Source organism: Mirounga leonina, unplaced genomic scaffold (genome assembly GCF_011800145.1).
Source record: "Mirounga leonina isolate KUSES-001 unplaced genomic scaffold, KU_Mleo_1.0 Mir_154, whole genome shotgun sequence".
In the NCBI taxonomy this organism is placed as follows: domain Eukaryota; kingdom Metazoa; phylum Chordata; class Mammalia; order Carnivora; family Phocidae; genus Mirounga; species Mirounga leonina.
The window spans coordinates 20,566,082-20,584,219 of record NW_023270389.1 but is presented as its reverse complement, the minus strand read 5'-3'; the positions used below and the strand labels follow the sequence as shown (position 1 = coordinate 20,584,219).

At 42.2% G+C, this 18,138-nt stretch overlaps 1 protein-coding gene and 1 long non-coding RNA gene across 3 annotated transcripts in view; both read left to right on the top strand.

Moving 5' to 3' along the window:
• The first annotated feature begins 729 nt into the window (after nt 1-729).
• Nucleotides 730-18,138, top strand: part of LOC118014106 — a 204,932-nt gene continuing 187,523 nt past the window's right edge. For both annotated transcript variants that reach the window (XR_004680199.1, XR_004680198.1), the window contains exons 1-2: nt 730-905; nt 10,883-11,037. This is a non-coding gene — a long non-coding RNA (uncharacterized LOC118014106). The remainder of the gene's footprint in view (nt 906-10,882; nt 11,038-18,138) is intronic.
• LOC118014105 (small EDRK-rich factor 1) lies at nt 4,015-4,621 on the top strand. The gene has a single exon (XM_035010142.1). It carries the CDS (start codon nt 4,076-4,078, stop codon nt 4,262-4,264), a length of 189 nt encoding a protein of 62 aa, XP_034866033.1. The 5' UTR covers nt 4,015-4,075; the 3' UTR covers nt 4,265-4,621.

Genomic DNA, 18,138 nt, shown 5'->3' with positions numbered 1-18,138 from the left:
AGAAAAAGGACAAGTGTCAATAGAACTGGACTTTGGAATGACGAGCTTTGAAGATGGAGAAACGGGCGGTGAGCCAAGGAATACAAACCTCTCTAGAGGCTGGAAAGGGTGAGGCCATGGATCCTCCCTTAAAGCCTTCCTCCAGAAGGAACACAACCCTGCCAACAAACGTTGTTGTTTGAAGCTAGTAAGTTTGCGATAATTAGTTACAGCAGAAGTAGAAAACTAATACACACCTCAAGCTTTAGTTTCTTATCTCTAAAATAGTAATGCTATATAACAAATTCTTATTATGTCAGGTATTATTTTAGGCCTGGAAGATACAGCACTGAATAATACAAAGTCAGTGCCACAGGGAGCTTACATTATAGTGGATAGACGATAACAAGTACGAAAATATTTTGAAGTAGTACAAAGTTCTGTGGAGAAATAAAGCAAGGGAAGAGAGAGTGTGGGTGGGTGTGAGCAGGAGGATCTATTCTAGATGGGGTGTTCAGGGACTCTTTGCAGAAGGATACTTGAGTAGAGACCTGGAATAAGGCGCCAGCCTGGGGAAGATCAGCAACAACACTTCCCAGCGCGAGGAAATGCCATAGCCTGTGGTGCTTCCTCAGGCTGGGACAGGAACTACGCAGGAAGGCCAGTGCAGCTGGGGGCTGGGGGTGGGGGTGGGGAGCGGCTAGGGGAGGGGGGTGAGTGAGGGGGTGACGGGAGCACAGTGGAGGCCATTCGAGATGTTTGCATTTCCTTTTAAATGCAAGAGGAAGTCTTGGAAAGAGGTCAACAGAGGCATGAGTTAAATTTAATTTAAATTAAAAAAAAACATGCTGGCAATTTGGTTTGGAGCTCAGAGGAGAGGTCAGAGCTCGAGGTTTCGAGGCTTTCGAGGCTTTCGTCCAGATAAAGTGAGTATTGAAGCTGCAGAGCCAGACAAGCTCAACCCCGCACGGAGTGTAGGCAGAAAGTCTGGGCCTTTTGGGTCTCAGAGGGAAAGACAAGCTGGCAAAGGAGACCTAGAAGTAGGAGAAAACTTCAGAGAGTGGCTGTCTTGGAAGCCAAGGGAAGAACAGGTTTTGAGAATGAGGCTGGGATTGCCCTTGTCAGAAAGCCTCCCTCTAAGTCTTGTGTTAATGTTTAAAGAGAACAACAGACACAAAGCTTAGGTCTCATAGAAAATCCTCCAAAATGATCATAGTACTTAATGTTAGTATTGATAAGTTACTTGAGTTCTCTTGATTGCTTAGAAACAATACCTCAGAGCAGACCCATCTTGCAGCTACCCAATTACGTTTTTTCTTACTTGAATGTCTTTCCTATTTTGTTCTTGCTGGTTCCCTTGTAATCATGTGTTCTACAGACAGTGAAGACCAGCCAACGGTAGGAAACAAGCACTAAATGGACTCTTTTTTATACTTGTGCAAGGGATAGCTCTTGAAAGACAACAGCAAGAGTTTAACAAAAGATGATACTTTGGTACAGCTAAGGAAAATACGATTTCCTAAAGTACCCTGCCTGTTCTGCATCATTTCCGTTATAAAATGACAGTAAAATCCCACATTACAGGACACAAACAATCGCAGTGGTAAGATCGGAAACTTCATTATGCATTTATTAACTGAAGATTTGAGCAAATGATTTCTAACCTCTTGGTATTGTGACAGCCTCTGATTTTTTTTTTTTTTTTCCATCTGTCACTCTCTACTCTTTCTCCTAAGAGCTGTAGTGGGCTAGCTTTACTGTTTGAATTAAATATAATTTTGTTTTGAACATTCTGACGCCACTTAAGATTATTGAAGATAGTTGCAGTGGGAATATCTAGGCTCAGAGGAAAAACAAGTGCACAATGGAGCCAGTGATTCATTTCAACTTGAGAGCACTTCTTAGGATTTGGTGTCATTTAAATCACTTTGAAGCCTCATCTCTTAATTAAGGGTTTCAGGACACTATTCTTGCCCTGTCCTAGCCTATGATGTAGGGGAGTCTGCTTTGCCCCAAATATGTAGATTCTCTTTCCAGCTCTGTCTGACACCCTCTTTCCCTGGGTCTCTGCATTCCAGCAGTTTTTTAAAAGTGCCCTCCAGCCTCCTTCCTCAGGGCCTTTGCAAGGGATGCTTCCTCTCTGGGAGCTGATACAAATTGGTCCTCAGCGTAGGAGCGTCGAGTCAAATAGTCAGGCTTTCCTGTGGCTCTAGGATCCGAGTTGAGGGCCCTTCGACGAGGCCCAGCAAACCTGTTAACATTCTGGCCAGTGTCATGGGATGGGACATGCGTCTCTGGGGAAACCACCCCCCCACCCCCATCTTTTGTGGCTCTAAACCACACTGGGTTGCCAGACATCACAGCCACGTGGAGCCTGCTGTTTGGGCCATTTAAGGGTTGCCACAATATCATGTTCAGCAGGCTTTCCCTTAGCATGGCACATAGCACAGTTTAGACACTCAGCTAATATTCAAACACTAAATGTACCGATGCTCATGCTCTTTCACTGTACCTTACCTTCCTCATGTTCTCACTTCCCTCCTCACTCAGCTTAGTTTCTGTAATCCTTCATTATAATCAGTCTTCATCTATACCTTCACTTCCTTGCCTCTTTCCCCCTCTGTTTCAGATTTGTATGCTGTAATAACAAATTATCACAGACTTAGTGGCTCAAAACAACACCAAAGAGGTGTTGTTTTGAGCCACTGAGGGTCAGGAGTCCAATCACACGTTAGGCAAGTCCTTTCCTTGGGTCTTACAATGCTGCAACCAGCCAAGATGTCAGCAGGGCTGCGTTCTCATCTGAGGCATGGAGTCCTCTTCCAAACGCACACAGAATTCATTTCTTGTAGCTGTAACGTGCATACTGGTTTGCTTCATAAAATGGTTTGCTTCTTCAAAGCCTCAGGAGAGCATCTCTTGCTCAGGGAAGACCTAACCTTTCTCTGAAGGCTTAATTGATGAGTCAGGCCCATCCAAGATAATCCCTTTGGAAGAACTCTCAGTCAACTGATAAGGGACCTGCAAAATCTCTTCCCTCTACACATAATGTATGGATCATGGGATCATGGGAGTGATATCCTATCATACCCACAAGCCCTGCCATACTACAGGGAAAGGGTATACAACAGGAGGCAGGGAATCTTGGGGGCCATCTTACTCTGTCTACCACACTGTTGTATGCATCCCCCGGAACACCAACCCCTACTTATATTTTACTCTTCACCTGAATATATATATTCACATGGTTGAGAAAAACACACAAACATATTGACTGATCTCACTTAAAATTCTTCACCAAAACTTAACCACTAACTTCAGCTGGGCCTTCAGGATTTCCAGTTATCCAGTTTAGTTGTTCTCTTCCTCCTCTAGAAGAACACTCTCCCTAACACTCTACTACCCCTTCTCCCTGCTTTTTGTTTGTTTGTTTGTTTGTTTTTAGATTTTATTTATTTATTTGAGAGAGAAAGAGAGCATGAGAGAGAGTGTGAGAGAGAGAGCACAAGCTGGGGATAGGGGTAGAGGGAGAAGCAGACTCCCCGCCGAGCAGGGAGCCCAATGTGGGACTCCATCCCAGGACCTGGAGATCATGACCTGAGCTGAAGGCAGCCGCTCAACCCACTAAGCCACCAAGGGGCCCTCTCCCTGCTTTTTAAAGTGAGACCTTAGCAGTAAGTGCCAGATGACCTTCACATGCTCCCATGGCCATACCTGTCGTCTTCCCGGCACCTGTGCCCACACACTCTGCTTGCCCTCCCATCCCACTGGATGAGCAGGGTGCATGCCCACCACAGGCCAGCCCTCCTTTAGGTTGCTCTGGATCGCTTCTCCTCACCCCTCGCCCATTTAAGGACCGTGCTCCTTTTTAGCCTCCATCATTCAATTTTCCTGCCTTAAAGGATCATTCCTCGTTTTGTACAAACAAGCTATAATTTCTCCCATCTTCAAAGCATCCCTCTCATGACCCCAGCTACAGCTCCACCATTTTCTATTCCCTTTTAGCAAAATTCCTTAAGAATTGTCAATAGCAGAGCATGCTAGGAGGCTGTTGCTTTCCCTAGGGGCTCTCTTCCAGGCTCGGTCGGGTGTCGGCATGGCCCGAGGAAATCAGCGAGAACTTGCCCGCCAGAAAAACATGAAGAAATCCCAGGAAATTAGCAAGGGAAAAAGAAAAGAGGATAGCTTGACCACCTCTCAGAGAAAGCAGAGGGACTCTGAGATAATGCAACAAAAGCAGAAGGCAGCTAATGAGAAGAAGTCTATGCAGACGAGAGAAAAATGATGACTATTTGGAAAAACCTGGGTGTTATTGCCAACTAGGTGTATCATAAGCTCTAAGGTCAAAAATTTTGTGGAGCAAACAGTCATGTTATACCCTTATAAAACTATTTTAAACTTTACCTTTCAGCCTGACTTAGTGTCATGTTTCAGAACCATTCTTCAAAGAATAAAACCATAACCATTAAAAAAAAAAAAAAGAATTGTCAATAGTAAATCTGTCTCACAGAGCTGTCTATACTTCCTTTCCTCCATTCTCTCTCGAATCCACTTCATTAGGTACCATCCCCACCATTCCCTAGTCACAGTTCTTGCCAAAGTCATAAATGGCCTCTTTTTTTGCCAAACCCAGTGGTCAATTCTCAATCCTCATCTTACTTAAGCATTTCACACAGCTGAGCACCCCCTCCTCCTTCAAATACTGTCTCTAAGTGGTTTTCAGGATACCACCCTCTACTGCTTTCCTATTTCAAGATATAGATATCCAACAGTTAAATGCATTAAAGGAAGGTACAAGAGACTATGCACACAATGCTACTGTTTGTGTAAAAAATATGTATTCTCTTGTAAATGCACAAAATATATCTGTGAGGAAGCACAGAACGTTGGTTACTTCTAAGACGGAGAAATCTGGGTCCTTTTGTATCTTTTGAATTTTTCACCACGTGACAATACTCAAACTAAATTAAATTAGAAGCACAAAACTTGTATCATATGAATTGGTTGTCAGAACTCGTGGCCAATTGGCAGCTGCTGCAAATGTCTCGGTGCCACCACCCTCTCTGCTGGGCTCATAGGTGGCCACAGCCACAGAGCACTGTGACATCCTCCACGCTCCCCTGTCCCTGAGCTATGACAATGAGATTCTGGTGTGGAATATACTTTTGGGAACAGGGCCAACTAAACAATTTAATTTATTAGTAAAACGATGTCAAAGGCAAACGATGCTCACAAATCCATTTTTGCTTGTGGGAAAAAGCACAGAACACAGAATTACGTGGAGCAAGAGGAGGTCACAAATTTGACATAGTCCTTAAATTGTTGTAATGCCAGAGAAATGGAAGACAGGGTGGGGGGGAAGTCCACCTAAGAAGGACAAAGAAGGTAGAACAGTTTGATTAAGATGCACTTGAAAGAAACCTTGGGACTATACTAATTTTTAATTTTTTTCTATGAGACAGTGTTATTTATGGCCAAAAGTTTTAAGAGTTTTTTTAAATTTTTTATTTTATTTTATTTTTTTTAAAAGATTTTATTTATTTATTTGACAGAGAGAGACACAGCAAGAGAGGGAACACAAGGAGGGGGAGTGGAGAGGGAGAGGGAGAAGCAGGCTTCCCACTGAGCAGGGAGCCTGATGCGGGGCTCAATCCCAGGACCTGGGATCATGACCTGAGCCCGAAGGCAGACGCTTAACGACTGAGCCACCCAGGCGCCCCTATTTAAGAGTTTTATAAAGGCATAATATTTTTATTATTTGTTGTCCACAAACTGTGTCAATGTTTTGTTCCTTATTTCCCAGCTAAAACATTGTTTTAACTCACAAAAACAAATACATTTAAATTCTTCAGTATTGTTTTCTATTATGGAAATGATGCTAGTGGTGTTAAGGTGAATGTGTATGTGTGGAATATGTGTGTGTGTGTGGGGGGGTAAAGGCGGAAATTCCTTTTTAAAAATTAGTAAATGTCTAAATGAGTCCTGGGAAGTTTTTTTCTTATTTGGTTCCTATACAAATATTCACTTCTCTTCTTCCAGCCTTCCAAATTATCCTTCTATCTATTCCTTTTTTGTTTTTTATACTTGGGCGATGTGAGAATAAAATGGCCATTTCCTTATTTACCTTACAGCCCTCTTTGTTGACCCTAAATCCTCAAGCTCTTTTAAATTTTGTTCATTTTCTTATTTATTTATTTAGTATCTAGATAGTGAGGAGTTTGGGGAGATGTCATATTTTAATACCCAGAATGCTAGAATGCCATGTTCATATCCATAGATTTGTTAGAGCAATTTAAATTTGAGGTTGTATTAATACATGCATGGGGCCAATGGGGAGGACTAGGATAGTCTTCTCCTTGTTGACTTGGTAATACTCAGAATATGTTGTCCTCCTGTGAGACCCCTCTTGAGAAAGTTAGAGGCATTAAGAAGAGGAGAGAACATGATACTTGCCTTCAAATATTTTAAGGGTGAGGATGAGGACAAGAGTTTGGCTTTGTGGTAAATACCAAGTGGTAAAATATGGACCAAGTGTTGTTGCAGGAAGGTGCAGGGATTTCGGCCCAAGGGTGCACGAAGATACAGGAAAACAGTTTCTTTCCGAATGTCTGAATCCCCTAGGGATGGAATTGGCCGTCTGGGGAGAGGGCACACACTATTTCTGAAGGTGGTCCACCATTTTCAGATGGATGATTGGAAAAGATGACATTTCACATCTCTTCCATTTCTTTTTATGTTCTAGGACCTTTGATGAGTCTTGAATTCTTGAGACTCTGATAAAAGCTATCGGCTCTCTCCCCAGAAACAAATATATGTATGATACCATTTCCTCCTGCAGTCGATGTACAATGTGGAGAGAGAGAGAACAGCTCCAGGGGAAGAACTCCTAGGTCTCCAAAGATGAAATTTTGGAAATTACTGTTCTGAGTTATTTCTTGCTTATAGCGGGTTTGAATAATTAAAGGCTTCATCAGAAACTAAGGATGCTTTTTCAAAATGCTTCAAGAAATAGCATTTTCCTCCAAATTCATTTAAACACAGCACATAGATCTTTGAAATTAATTTGTTTTTATGGGTTTTGTAAGAAATAGGTCAGAAATAATAACAGATTACATGTTTATTAATTCAAAAGCCTTTTTTTACAAGCATGATTATAAATTCAGCTGAATTTCAGTGCTAACTATAGATTAGTTTACAATGCATAACTTTGCCTATTTTCGTCTTTGGTCTTTTCGAGAATCCCATGACTCAGGCAGATTATTCATAACCACTTTACTTTAGAAATGACTGAGCTTCAGAGAACTTAACTGGGTGGCTTGAGATCAAAATTAGAGAAGTATGTATGTAATAAAGGGTCAGTTATAACTGGATTCAATTCCTGATCTGATGTGTGACCTTAGAGAGCTCACTGTTTCTATAGCTCAGTTTCCTCATTTCCAAAGTGGGGTAATGGTACCATTAACCTTCTAGAGGTGTTCTCAACCTTTAGATGAGATTTATGGCCTTACGTATTGGTGAGGCCTGTGTCTTGAGAGTGAGAGCCAAGCAGAAGCCATATCCCCTTTCCCAACCCAGCCTCAGAAGGCACATTTCTGCTGCATTATTGTTATGGTCATAGAACATTAGAAGCGAGTCACTATGGCTGCCTGTATTCAAGGAGAGAATTAGCCTCCATATTTTTATGGAAGTTTTTAAAACCATCATGTCCTCCAAGCCTCCTACCCTCTTTCTTAATTAATAACATCGGCAAATTATTGTAGATGTGTTGTTGGGGGAAGCAGGTGTACAAAAGGATAAAAGACTATCTCTGCTCTCAGGGAGATTACAACCTAGTTGGGAAAGATAATGTTTTCCTAAGAAAAGATAACCAAGGATATCTTTGGAGTAAAAAGTTCCAAATGGTAAATTGTGCTTGAAGTGAGGAAACCGGTAGCTCTAGCTCTCGTCCTACCACTCACAAGCCACATGACAGTGACAGACCCCATTCAGGGGCCCTGGATTTCCATTTTTTTATCGGGCATATGGAGGTGGGGTGGGGCTCGTGTGGACACTGGAGAGACCTCTGCTACTTCTTTGGTGTTCCTCTAAGCAGTAAATCTGTGAAAGAGGGTTAACTTTAATTTATGAACTTCTTAAATTTACCAAGTATATCGTACATGCAAGGTGCCCTGTGAAGTGCTGTAAGTAAATGAAGTCATAGGAATTTCATGAACAGGTACATCTATATTATTCCATATATTGTATATATATATTGTATATGTAGTATTGTATATTGTATATGTAGATCCCAGGATCCTGGGATCGTGACCTGGGCCAAAAGCAAATGCTTAACCGGCTGAGCCACCCAGGCGCCCTATACATGGATTTTAGACTGCACGTGGGGTCAGCACCCTTAACCCCTGTGTTGTTTAAGGGTCAACTATATATAAAATGAATGTATAAATTTAACAATCATGTTAAATAGTGTCTGCATCAACTGACACACTTTGGGGGTAATGAACACGTACTGTGTCCAGTAAAAGGTATACACAGTAGGCAGCAGACTCAGTTATAACTGCTTCTCTCATTACGTAGTTTAGGCACGTTACTTATGCTCACTGATCCTTAATAACCACTTCCACAGAATGACAGCCCTGAACTACTTTACAAGTTTCCTTCAAACTCTTAAAAAAGCACCGATTTAATGACTTCTGGTTTTTGTTGTTGTTGTTTTTTAATAACTGTCTGTGATTCCAAATACATGTGTTTAAATATTCTGCATTCTAACATTTATTGAGTGTCCATGGTGTACATGCTTGAATGTGTTAAGAATGTCCTTTAAATAAAATTTTCTATTGGACACCTTAGGAAACAAAAAGAGGAAACCTATCTTATAAGAGTAGCTCTGTACTGCACTCAGATTTTTTTTTATATTACAAAGTACATCATATATATCTACAAAATAGTTGTGCCTTGCCTTATGTGTCCTTGGCCATTATGAAAGTCTTTCATTGGGTACAGTTCTGATTTTTTCTATCTCTTGGGCTTCTCTGTTCTTGTCCTTTTAAGGTCCTTCTCTGGCCTGTTACAGCACTTCTGGGCCCCAGCCCAAAGCCTTCTTGATGGGTAAACATTATATTCCCATATAAGAGGGATGAGACTGAATCTTAGCAGGCAGCGCTGCTGGGGAAACTATCTATTAGGTCCAGGCAATCTGCACTTTAGGAAAATTGCTGAATTATACTAAATTAGAGAATGACCCATTCCTTATAGCCTGGCAGAGAGAAGCCTGGCCTGCCTAGATTTGCAAAGAGGAGGATAAATTACAGTCTATACCCATTACCTTATTTAATCCTTAAACAAGCTTATAGAATGAGTAACATACGGAACAAAAAGGCTAAGTAACTTCATTAGAGTAAAAAATCTAGTAAGGAGCAGGGGCAGGAGCTGAAGTTAACTGCTGGGGCACAGATCTGTCTGGCAATGGAACGTAGGCAGGTTGGGGAAGGTTCTGGTATCTGGTGGCCTGTTCCAGGGCTAGTCTAATCTAGCATGCAGCAATGGGGCAGAAAGAACTACAGAGACAGTTCAGAAAAGAAAATATCAGAGCTTTGCGACAAGGTGGGAAAGGAGATGAAGGAAGGGGAAGCATCGAATGACTGCACATTAAAATCTGCTGGGCGGAAATGTGAGTGTCACTGATGTGCCTGAGGAGTCTTAGCTCCTTGACATGTAAATAGGAATTTCCCCCCCCCCAAAGCTACCAACATTAAACCAACATTTCCTGCTGGCTAACAGATTCCTTTAACGACATTTCAGGCCTAGTCAGTACGTTTTCCGTCAGTTTTAGAATTAACAAAATCTTATTTCAGTTACTGTCTGGGCCAGCTTCACAGGCTGTGTGCAGGGCCCAGTGCAGCCATCCAGGGCCACATTTTCACAAGGGCCCAGGGCTTGGAGCCTAATACTCTCCAGCTGCCATCTTGACATCCTTAACAATGTTCTCTTTGGACTTGTGTTTTGTAAATGCAGCCTGATGGAGCAGTGGAGCGGGCACTGGGGGCTTGGAGCTTCAGTCGCACGTGGATCTCCTTCTGCTACTTCCTTGGGACAGGTTCATAGCTGACCACTCCTCCACCCCTTAGAGTCCCAGGCCCATGCATACACTCCCCTCCCTACCTCCACCCAGTGTCCCCAGTGGGGGCCTTGTGGGGTCGGCACCCCCACAGTCTCTGCATGGGCACAGCTGGGGTGGTCCCTGCCTGGGTTAACAGCACCATGCTGTGTTGGGTGGGCAAGCAGCTGGAGGGAGCCGCTCACCACTCCTCATTCAGGGGCCTGGTGCATCCTAGCACTGAGGTCGCAACATCTTTGGGGATCCAGCAACTTGTCGGAAGGGGAAGTGGAGCTGTCCGCTGCAAGTCCAGCATGCCCCCCCTCGGGGCCCCTGAAGCCTGCAAGGGTCCACACATGGCCTGTGTGTATCCCTGTGCCTGAGGGAGAGTGACATTGGACAAGAATAAAAAAAACCCACTGACATGTTGAGAGACCATGAATGAAAGGAAAAAGCTTTAAATTTGAGTATCTTCAAGGATGAATTTTCTTGTTTCTAGGATGAGGAGCCTCATGTTTTCATTTTGCACCGGGCCCTGAAAATTGTGTGACCAGTCCTGATTATTATGTTTTAATCATCTTAACCTCAAACTCCAATCTCATGTTCAACTCAGAGTGTTCCCGCCACCTCCCCCTGCCCCCTCCCAAGCTTGCTTCTCCAGTGTTGGGATGGAGAAGGGCAAGAGTATCTGGTGGACATGCTGGGACAGCCCCATGTCAGTGACTTGGTGAGGTTTTTGTCTGCTTTCTGTTTCATGCAGTAGTCCCCCCTTATCCACTGTTTCGCTCATCTGTGGTTTCCATTACCCAGGGTCAACTGCAATCCAGAAGCAGGTGATCCTCCTTCTGACATCTGGTCAGAAGGTCAAGAGCAGCCTAACACTATGTCACAGCACCTACATCATTCACCTCACTTCATCTCATCACATGGGCAGTTGATCATCTCACACCATCCCAAGAAGAAGGGTGAGTAGAGTACCGAAGATATTTTGAGAGAGAGAGAGAGCATATTCACTTAACTTTTATTACAGCGTATTGTTATAATTGTTCTTTTTTATTATTAGTTGCTGTTGTTAATTTCTTCCTGTGCCTAATTTATAAATTAAAATTTACCATATATATGTATGTACAGGAAAAAACATAGTATATAGTGGGTTTGGTACTATCTGCAGTTTTAGGCATCCACTGGGGGTCTTGGAACATATTCCCCATGGATAAGGGGAAACTACTTGTAATTGCTTTTGCAATTTGCCCACTTGGGGTGGGAAGGCAGAGGCCCCTTCCCAACCTGCTGATAAGGGACCCAATCCCAAGGAGCTTTTCTAGGTAATAATAGTCTCTTTCAGGACCTGGCTGCCACATTTGTTGATGTCTAGATGCTAGTTACATGAAACATTCATCTGAAACAGGCAGCACTCTGTTGACCAACCAAGGCCGGACTCTATCCTCTGTGGTCCTAACTCTGGAGCCTAAAGGCATAGGTAACCAGTATCTCGTGTACCTCTAGGAGAGTACTTGGCTCCTCTCTGCCATATTACTTCTCCCCTGTGCTTTAATAGCTCTGGGGCAGACTGGCCATTCTGTCTCAGAGGACATCCAACTGGGATGGGAACAAAGTACCATTGTCACCAACTCTTGGTTTCACAAAAACTTCAAAAACAAGTCTTTTGAATTTAGAGCACAGTTTTTGAGACAGAAACCAATCAAAAAGGATGTTAATGGAAGAGGATGGCCTCTCCTTACAAACACCAAATTCCTATTTCCCTCCCCACCCCCCAAACAGCCCTGCTTCGGGGTCTTAGAGTTCCCTCTTATATCTCTTGTGAGTAAAGGCTGCCAAACCAGATCATCCTGTCTTGTACCTGGGGCCAGAGCAGGGGGCTACTTGTAAGAACTGAGCCCTCTGAACTTAAATTTACTATCTCTGCTTTCAACAAAACATTAACTTCTCTTCAATCCCTGCAATCATTTGGTAATCTCCCAGGGCAGGAAAAGATCTTAATTAGCAGATCTCACAAAATCCTGTTATCCACATTAAAACTTATCATTTTGCAGGCCCAGCAATGAATATACATGTCAACATCATTAATAAATATTTACTTAGTATCCTGTAACATGCATAACATTTAGGGAGATTCTGTATAGGGTATAGTCCTTATCCTCAAGGACTTTTAAATCAGTTGGAGAGAAGGGACATAAAGATAAAGATATCAGGAACAGTGCATGAGAATATATGCTGAGAGGATGGTATAGACAACAAGAGCTGTATGAAGTGGGAGAGCAGAGAGATTTCTGTGGCAAGGAGTGTTGGGATGACGTAGAGCATGGAGGACATAGAACACATCAGGTGAAGTGTGCTCAGGATTAGAGAAGCTGTAATAAGGAGGAAGTGCTTTTCAGAGAGGGGGAAGAAATAGATAAAAGAGTGGAGTTCAGATTGTCCATGATGTTGAGGAATATTCCACACTGTACAGAATCTTTGTCCCCCTTTTCTTTTAAGAACTCCCAGCCCCTTGCCACAGGTTTCGTCTTGCCCTGGGAGCCATTCCTGCTGTAAATGATGGGCAGAGACAGTGATTGCAATTATTCACTTTAGACAGCTATGATGATGCTGGACTCTTCAGCCCAGCCTTTGGCATTCCTTCAAGTGTGCAACAAAGAAGGGCGATTTGTGTTCATCACCAGCATCCACAGCCCTTTGCAGACATGGGGATGCTCAGACACACAGACCCAAAGGTCAACCTTACTTCTTGGATATAGTGCAATCCAGCTATAGTGCAGACCAGCCTGAAGGGTCAGGCGGAACCGCCTCCTCAACAGGTAGTAGCCTAAAATGAGTAACTCCAATCACTGTGTCCATGCTGATCATCTACAGCAGGAATCCAGATACTTGGTCAGGAAATAAAATCATTTCTTCAAGCCCAGACTCTCTGTCTTAGGTTGGGCTCCCTAGAGGCAGAGTTTGAGCCAAGGACTGGGATTCCTGTGATCTGTTGAGGGTTAGCTCTTCAGAGAAGAAACCTCTCAGAGATTGAGTAAGCAGGGCAGAAGAGGGATGGAGCTGGGTAAAAATGGGATCCAAGGTGAAGTCTGGCCCTGACCCCATCCAGGGATACAGTGGGGTGGTGGGGCTGGGTTGTGGAGCATGAAGTTGCACTGGAGAGTGGTCCTTCCTGGAGGTAAGGGGGCTATTTTTTTTTTTTTTTTGTAGTTTTTGTTAGATGGGGGCTGCAGGCTCTGTAGGAGGAGAGAACAGATCAAGCTCCCAGGTTTGACTCTGCTCAGCAGAGGGCTTGGAGGAGGGGAGGCAGTGGGAGCCATTGGGATCCAGCCTTCTTAGCAGCGGGTAATGGATGAATAAGCCCAGCAAAGTAGATCTGAGCAGAACTGGCAGGCATACCACAGCATCTACTACAATATCCGTATAGGGACTTATTATTCTGATGCATTTCAATGTCACTCTACATCCTATTCTACCTCCCTGAACTCAGATTTTCTCCCAAGGCCCACCTACCACAAGAAACCAGGGCCCATCACAAAGCCTTCTATTGGTAGAGACACAAAGACAAGGCCAAAGCTTTGGTATTTCTTTTTCTTTCCTTCCTGGTGGCTTTTTCTAAGCTGGTCAGGATGTCCCAACACCATTATCTGTAACCCCAGCAAGGCAATTATGGTTCTTTAGTACAAAACAGCCCCAGGGGTCAGGAATTAGGGCAGGGTGTGTGTAAGGTTTCCTCTTTTCCAGTTATACAAGGAAGGAACATTGACTTTGAAGTTGCAATATCTGTGATTTATGGTATTTTGAAAATTGATTCATATTGAATCATTTTTATATTATCAGAACTGTATACTTCCTCATTAAGTGGAAAAACAAACCAGAGACAAATCTGCTTTAGACTCTCAGATTCTCTTACTGTAATTGAACCATGAAGCTTTTAAATTTAAGTGTAAAAAGAAATGGAATGGTACCGTTTTAAATTCTTATCAATTCTGATGAGGATGAAGGAAGTGGTAGCTTTTGTAGAGTGGGTGGAAATAAAATGGGGAGAGAGAATGTCGGGAATGAATTTTTCCAGATAAAGAAAAAAATAGCATCATATTAAAAAAATTTTCATCAAAACATTTTGCTCAAAATTGACTTGAATTTTCTGGTGTAATCCACTTTTAAAATTTTATACACAGACTTAGAAAATGGGGACCATAGGATGCAAATAGTTCATCACCTGTTTCGTTTATACAAATATATTTTTTTCTAAAACACATTTTTTAAATGGATAGTCTTCCATTTTATGAAATAGCCACAGTGTGTTTAATTAGTCCTCTACTGAACATTTTATTTCCAAGGCAGTGATTTTTTTTTAGTGACTTTAGTTGATGGAATAAACTTTTACTTTTTAATTTTAGTTTTTTAAAATTCCAGTATAGTTGGGGCACTTGGGTGGCTCAGTCGTTAAGCGTCTGCCTTCCGCTCAGGTCGTGATCCCAGGGTCCTGGGATCAAGCCCCGCGTCAGACTCCCTGCTCGGTGGGAAGCCTGCTTCTCCCTCTCCCACTCCCCCTCCTTGTGTTCCTGCTCTCGCTGTCTCTCTCTCTGTCAAATAAATAAAATCTTAAAAAAAAAAAATTAACAAAAAAATTCCAGTATAGTTAATGTACAGTGTTAGACTAGTTTCAGGTGTACAATATAGTGATTCAGCAATTCTATACATAATTCAGTGCTCATCATGGTAAGTGTACTTTTAATCCCCTTCACCTATTCTGCCCATCCCCTCACCTACCTCCCCTCTGGTAACCACTATTTTGTTCTTTATAGTTAAGAGTCTTTTTTTGTTTGTCTCTTTTTTTTCTTTTTTCATCTTCTTTGTTTCTTAAATTCTACATATGAGTGAAATCATATGGTATTTGTCTTTCTCTGACTGACTTATTTCTCTTAGCATTATACCCTCTAGATCCATCCATGTTGTTGCAAATGGCAAGAGTTCGTTCTTCTTTACGGATGAGTAATATTCCAGTGTGTGTGTGTGTGTGTGTGTGTGTGTGTGTGTGTGTACCACCTCTTCTTTATCCATTCATCTATTGATGGGCACTTGGGCTGCTTCCATAATTTGGCTATTGTAAATAATGCTGTTATAAACATTGATCTTGAATTAGTGTTTTCCTATTCTTTGGGTAAATACCCAGTAGTGGAATTACTAGACCATAGGGTAGTTCTATTTTTAATTTTTTGAGGAACCTCCATACTGTTTTCCACAGTGGCTGCACCAGTTTGCATTCCCCTCATGAGAATTCCTTTTTCTGCACCTCCTCGCCAACACTTGTTTCTTGTGTTTTCTATTTTAGCCATTCCGACAGGTGTGAGGTGATATCTCATTGTGGTTTTGATTTGCATTTCCCTGATGATGAGTGATGTTGAGCATCTTTTCACATGTCTGTTTGCCATCTGTGTGTCTTCTTTGGAGAAATGTCTATTCATGTCTATTCATTTTATATTATCAGAACTGTATACTTCCTCATTAAGTGGAAAAGCAAACCAGAGACAAATCTGCTTTAGACTCTCAGATTCTCTTACTGTAATCGAACCATGAAACTTTTAAATTTAAGTGTAAAAAGAAAGGCAGGGCAGTGACATTTTGACTTAAATTATGCACAGTGCCAAACAAAGTATCATGAATAAATAGGCTGGATTCATATTGTTTGGTTACAAGATTTCCTTTGTCAGTGAATGAAATTGGTAAAAGTACATTTGCATTTCAGAACAACAAATTTACTAAGTTGTTATGTTCTTGATGAAATGCCTCGAGTGATGGAGACCCATGTTATTTAAAAGTACAGTTTTGTTTTAAAATTATCCAACAAACATGTGCTTCCACAAGGCAGAATTTTCCATTCCAAGACTTCTGAGGCAAAGGAAATTGGCATAATCCTTATTACTATAGTAAAATTAAAATAATGCCACATTAAGTCATTATACTAAGCAGTTAGTGATTCCTAGAAAATGATTTTTCATTAGAAAAAACCAACAAATGACATTTAATCAGTAGCTTTTTTGGTAAGTCATTCATTGCTAAGAAAATTTGAGAAATACCACTTGGTTTGAAAGTCAGTACAAATACCACCAGCATTCAGGCCCTCGGATATTCTAGGATCTGAGATGTGCCCCCTGCTCTGGTATTCCATTGGCGTGTCTTACAAGTTCTTGCTTATAGATTGAGTAGCGTGCCCCTGAACAATCTCTATGGTCCCTTCTGTTCTAAGAACAGAAAGAGGCATACTACATAGGTAGGCCTGCTGCCAAGGGTATTGCATTCTTATGATCTTGAACTTTTCAGAACACCTACACACATGCATGTGCACATGCATGCACACAAACACACACACACAATTTAAAATAAAATATCAAAGACTTTGATTCCAAACTCAGCTATGGTATACCAGTTCATCTTCGTGTGCACTAGTTTCTACATCTGTAAAATAAGGGGTTAAACTAGACCAGATAGAGATTCATAGACTTTTAGTACTGGAAGTTACTCTGTGGAATCAATGCAATCCCTGCACTTTTCAAATAAGAAACTGTACACTAGATTTGTCCAGTGGGGACCCAGAGTAAGGGCCACAGCTCAAGTTCATTTATTTTTTTTAAAATTTTTATTTTCTTTAGAGAGGGGGGAGGAGCACAGGGAGAAGGAGAATCTGAAGCAGGTTCCACACCCAGTGCTGAGCTTAAGAGTCAGAGGCTTAACTGGCTGAGCCACCCAGGTGCTCTGCTCAAGTTCATTTAATACTCAAATCATGTGTGCTTTTACCTGACACTCTCTACAGCTATTTTGCTCTAAAACTTATGAATTTATGATCAGCTAAGCTAGGGTTTACACTATGAACTAGAATCCCGCAAATCTGTCACGTGTTTATGGTTGCTCACAATTGGCAATCAGTTACCCAGTTTTGAGTGTTCTTTGGACAGGAGAAGATTGTTTTGGTCTTTATCCTGGCAGAATAAATATAAACCATCATCTATCTTTCTTGAGTTCTATGTGCTTGCTCTCAGACTCAATCCTGTGGCTAAAAGCAAGGCCAAAAATAGTAACACAGAAAAATAGACACAAAGAAGTGGTAACAAGGGGGGTAAGCAAATGATGGTAGAGCAGCCTATGCTGTTTATTAGATTCAAATCTTAAAATAGGAACAGAGATAATCTTGTGGACACAGTCTTACTTTGAAATAAAATATATTATTTCAAACATCAGCCAGCCTTGGGGCTAATGTTAATTCAGCTCTGCAACAGGTTACTTTGTAGATGACATAGTGTATCAACAGATGTGCCACAACTGTGACCCATGTTAGGATAGTAGTTGCTCCTTCTCTGAAGGCTAAGGCTCCTTCGAGTCTTAACTTGTAGATGGTGGTAGAGCCTTCCTCAGAGGCTGCCAGGTGGGAGGCCAGGGAGGATTCTCTGATCCCAGTCATTTTCTCTGATGTAGCTGTTGTCAGGTGGATTAGGTGTTACTATCAGCCAGAAGCAACAGTACAACGTAGAAAGTCGGAGTGGGGACGTGAGAAATAGCAGACAGCTGAGAACTAGAGGTTGTTTGGTCATGCAGAAATTCACTCAGAGTTCTGTCCCAAGCCAGGGGGTGGAGCTTTCTTTTCTGTTTCTTCATCACTGACCGGGCATTTCTAGCAGAGTTCCTGGACAAGTTTATTCAAGGGCTGAGAAAGTAGGATTACCCCACTCCCATGTACTGATGAAGCTGGCATGTGACTTTTCCTCCAGTTCACTCAAGGATGGGAAGGGTCACTGGAGCTACCAGAAAATTCTTGGAGGAAGTGGACCACCTCTCAGCTCCTTATATCATGATGCTGTGGCAACACGCCACAGAGGAGGGGTCAGTAAACTTTCCATAAAGAGCCAGATAGTGTTTTTGCCTTTGCAGGCCATACAGTCTCTGCTGAAACTATACAGCTCTACTGTTGTTAGCCAAAAGCAGCCCCAGACAACAAATAAATGACACAGTGTGGCTGGGTTCCAACGACATTTAGTTTACGACGGGGGGGGGGGGGGGGGGGGGGG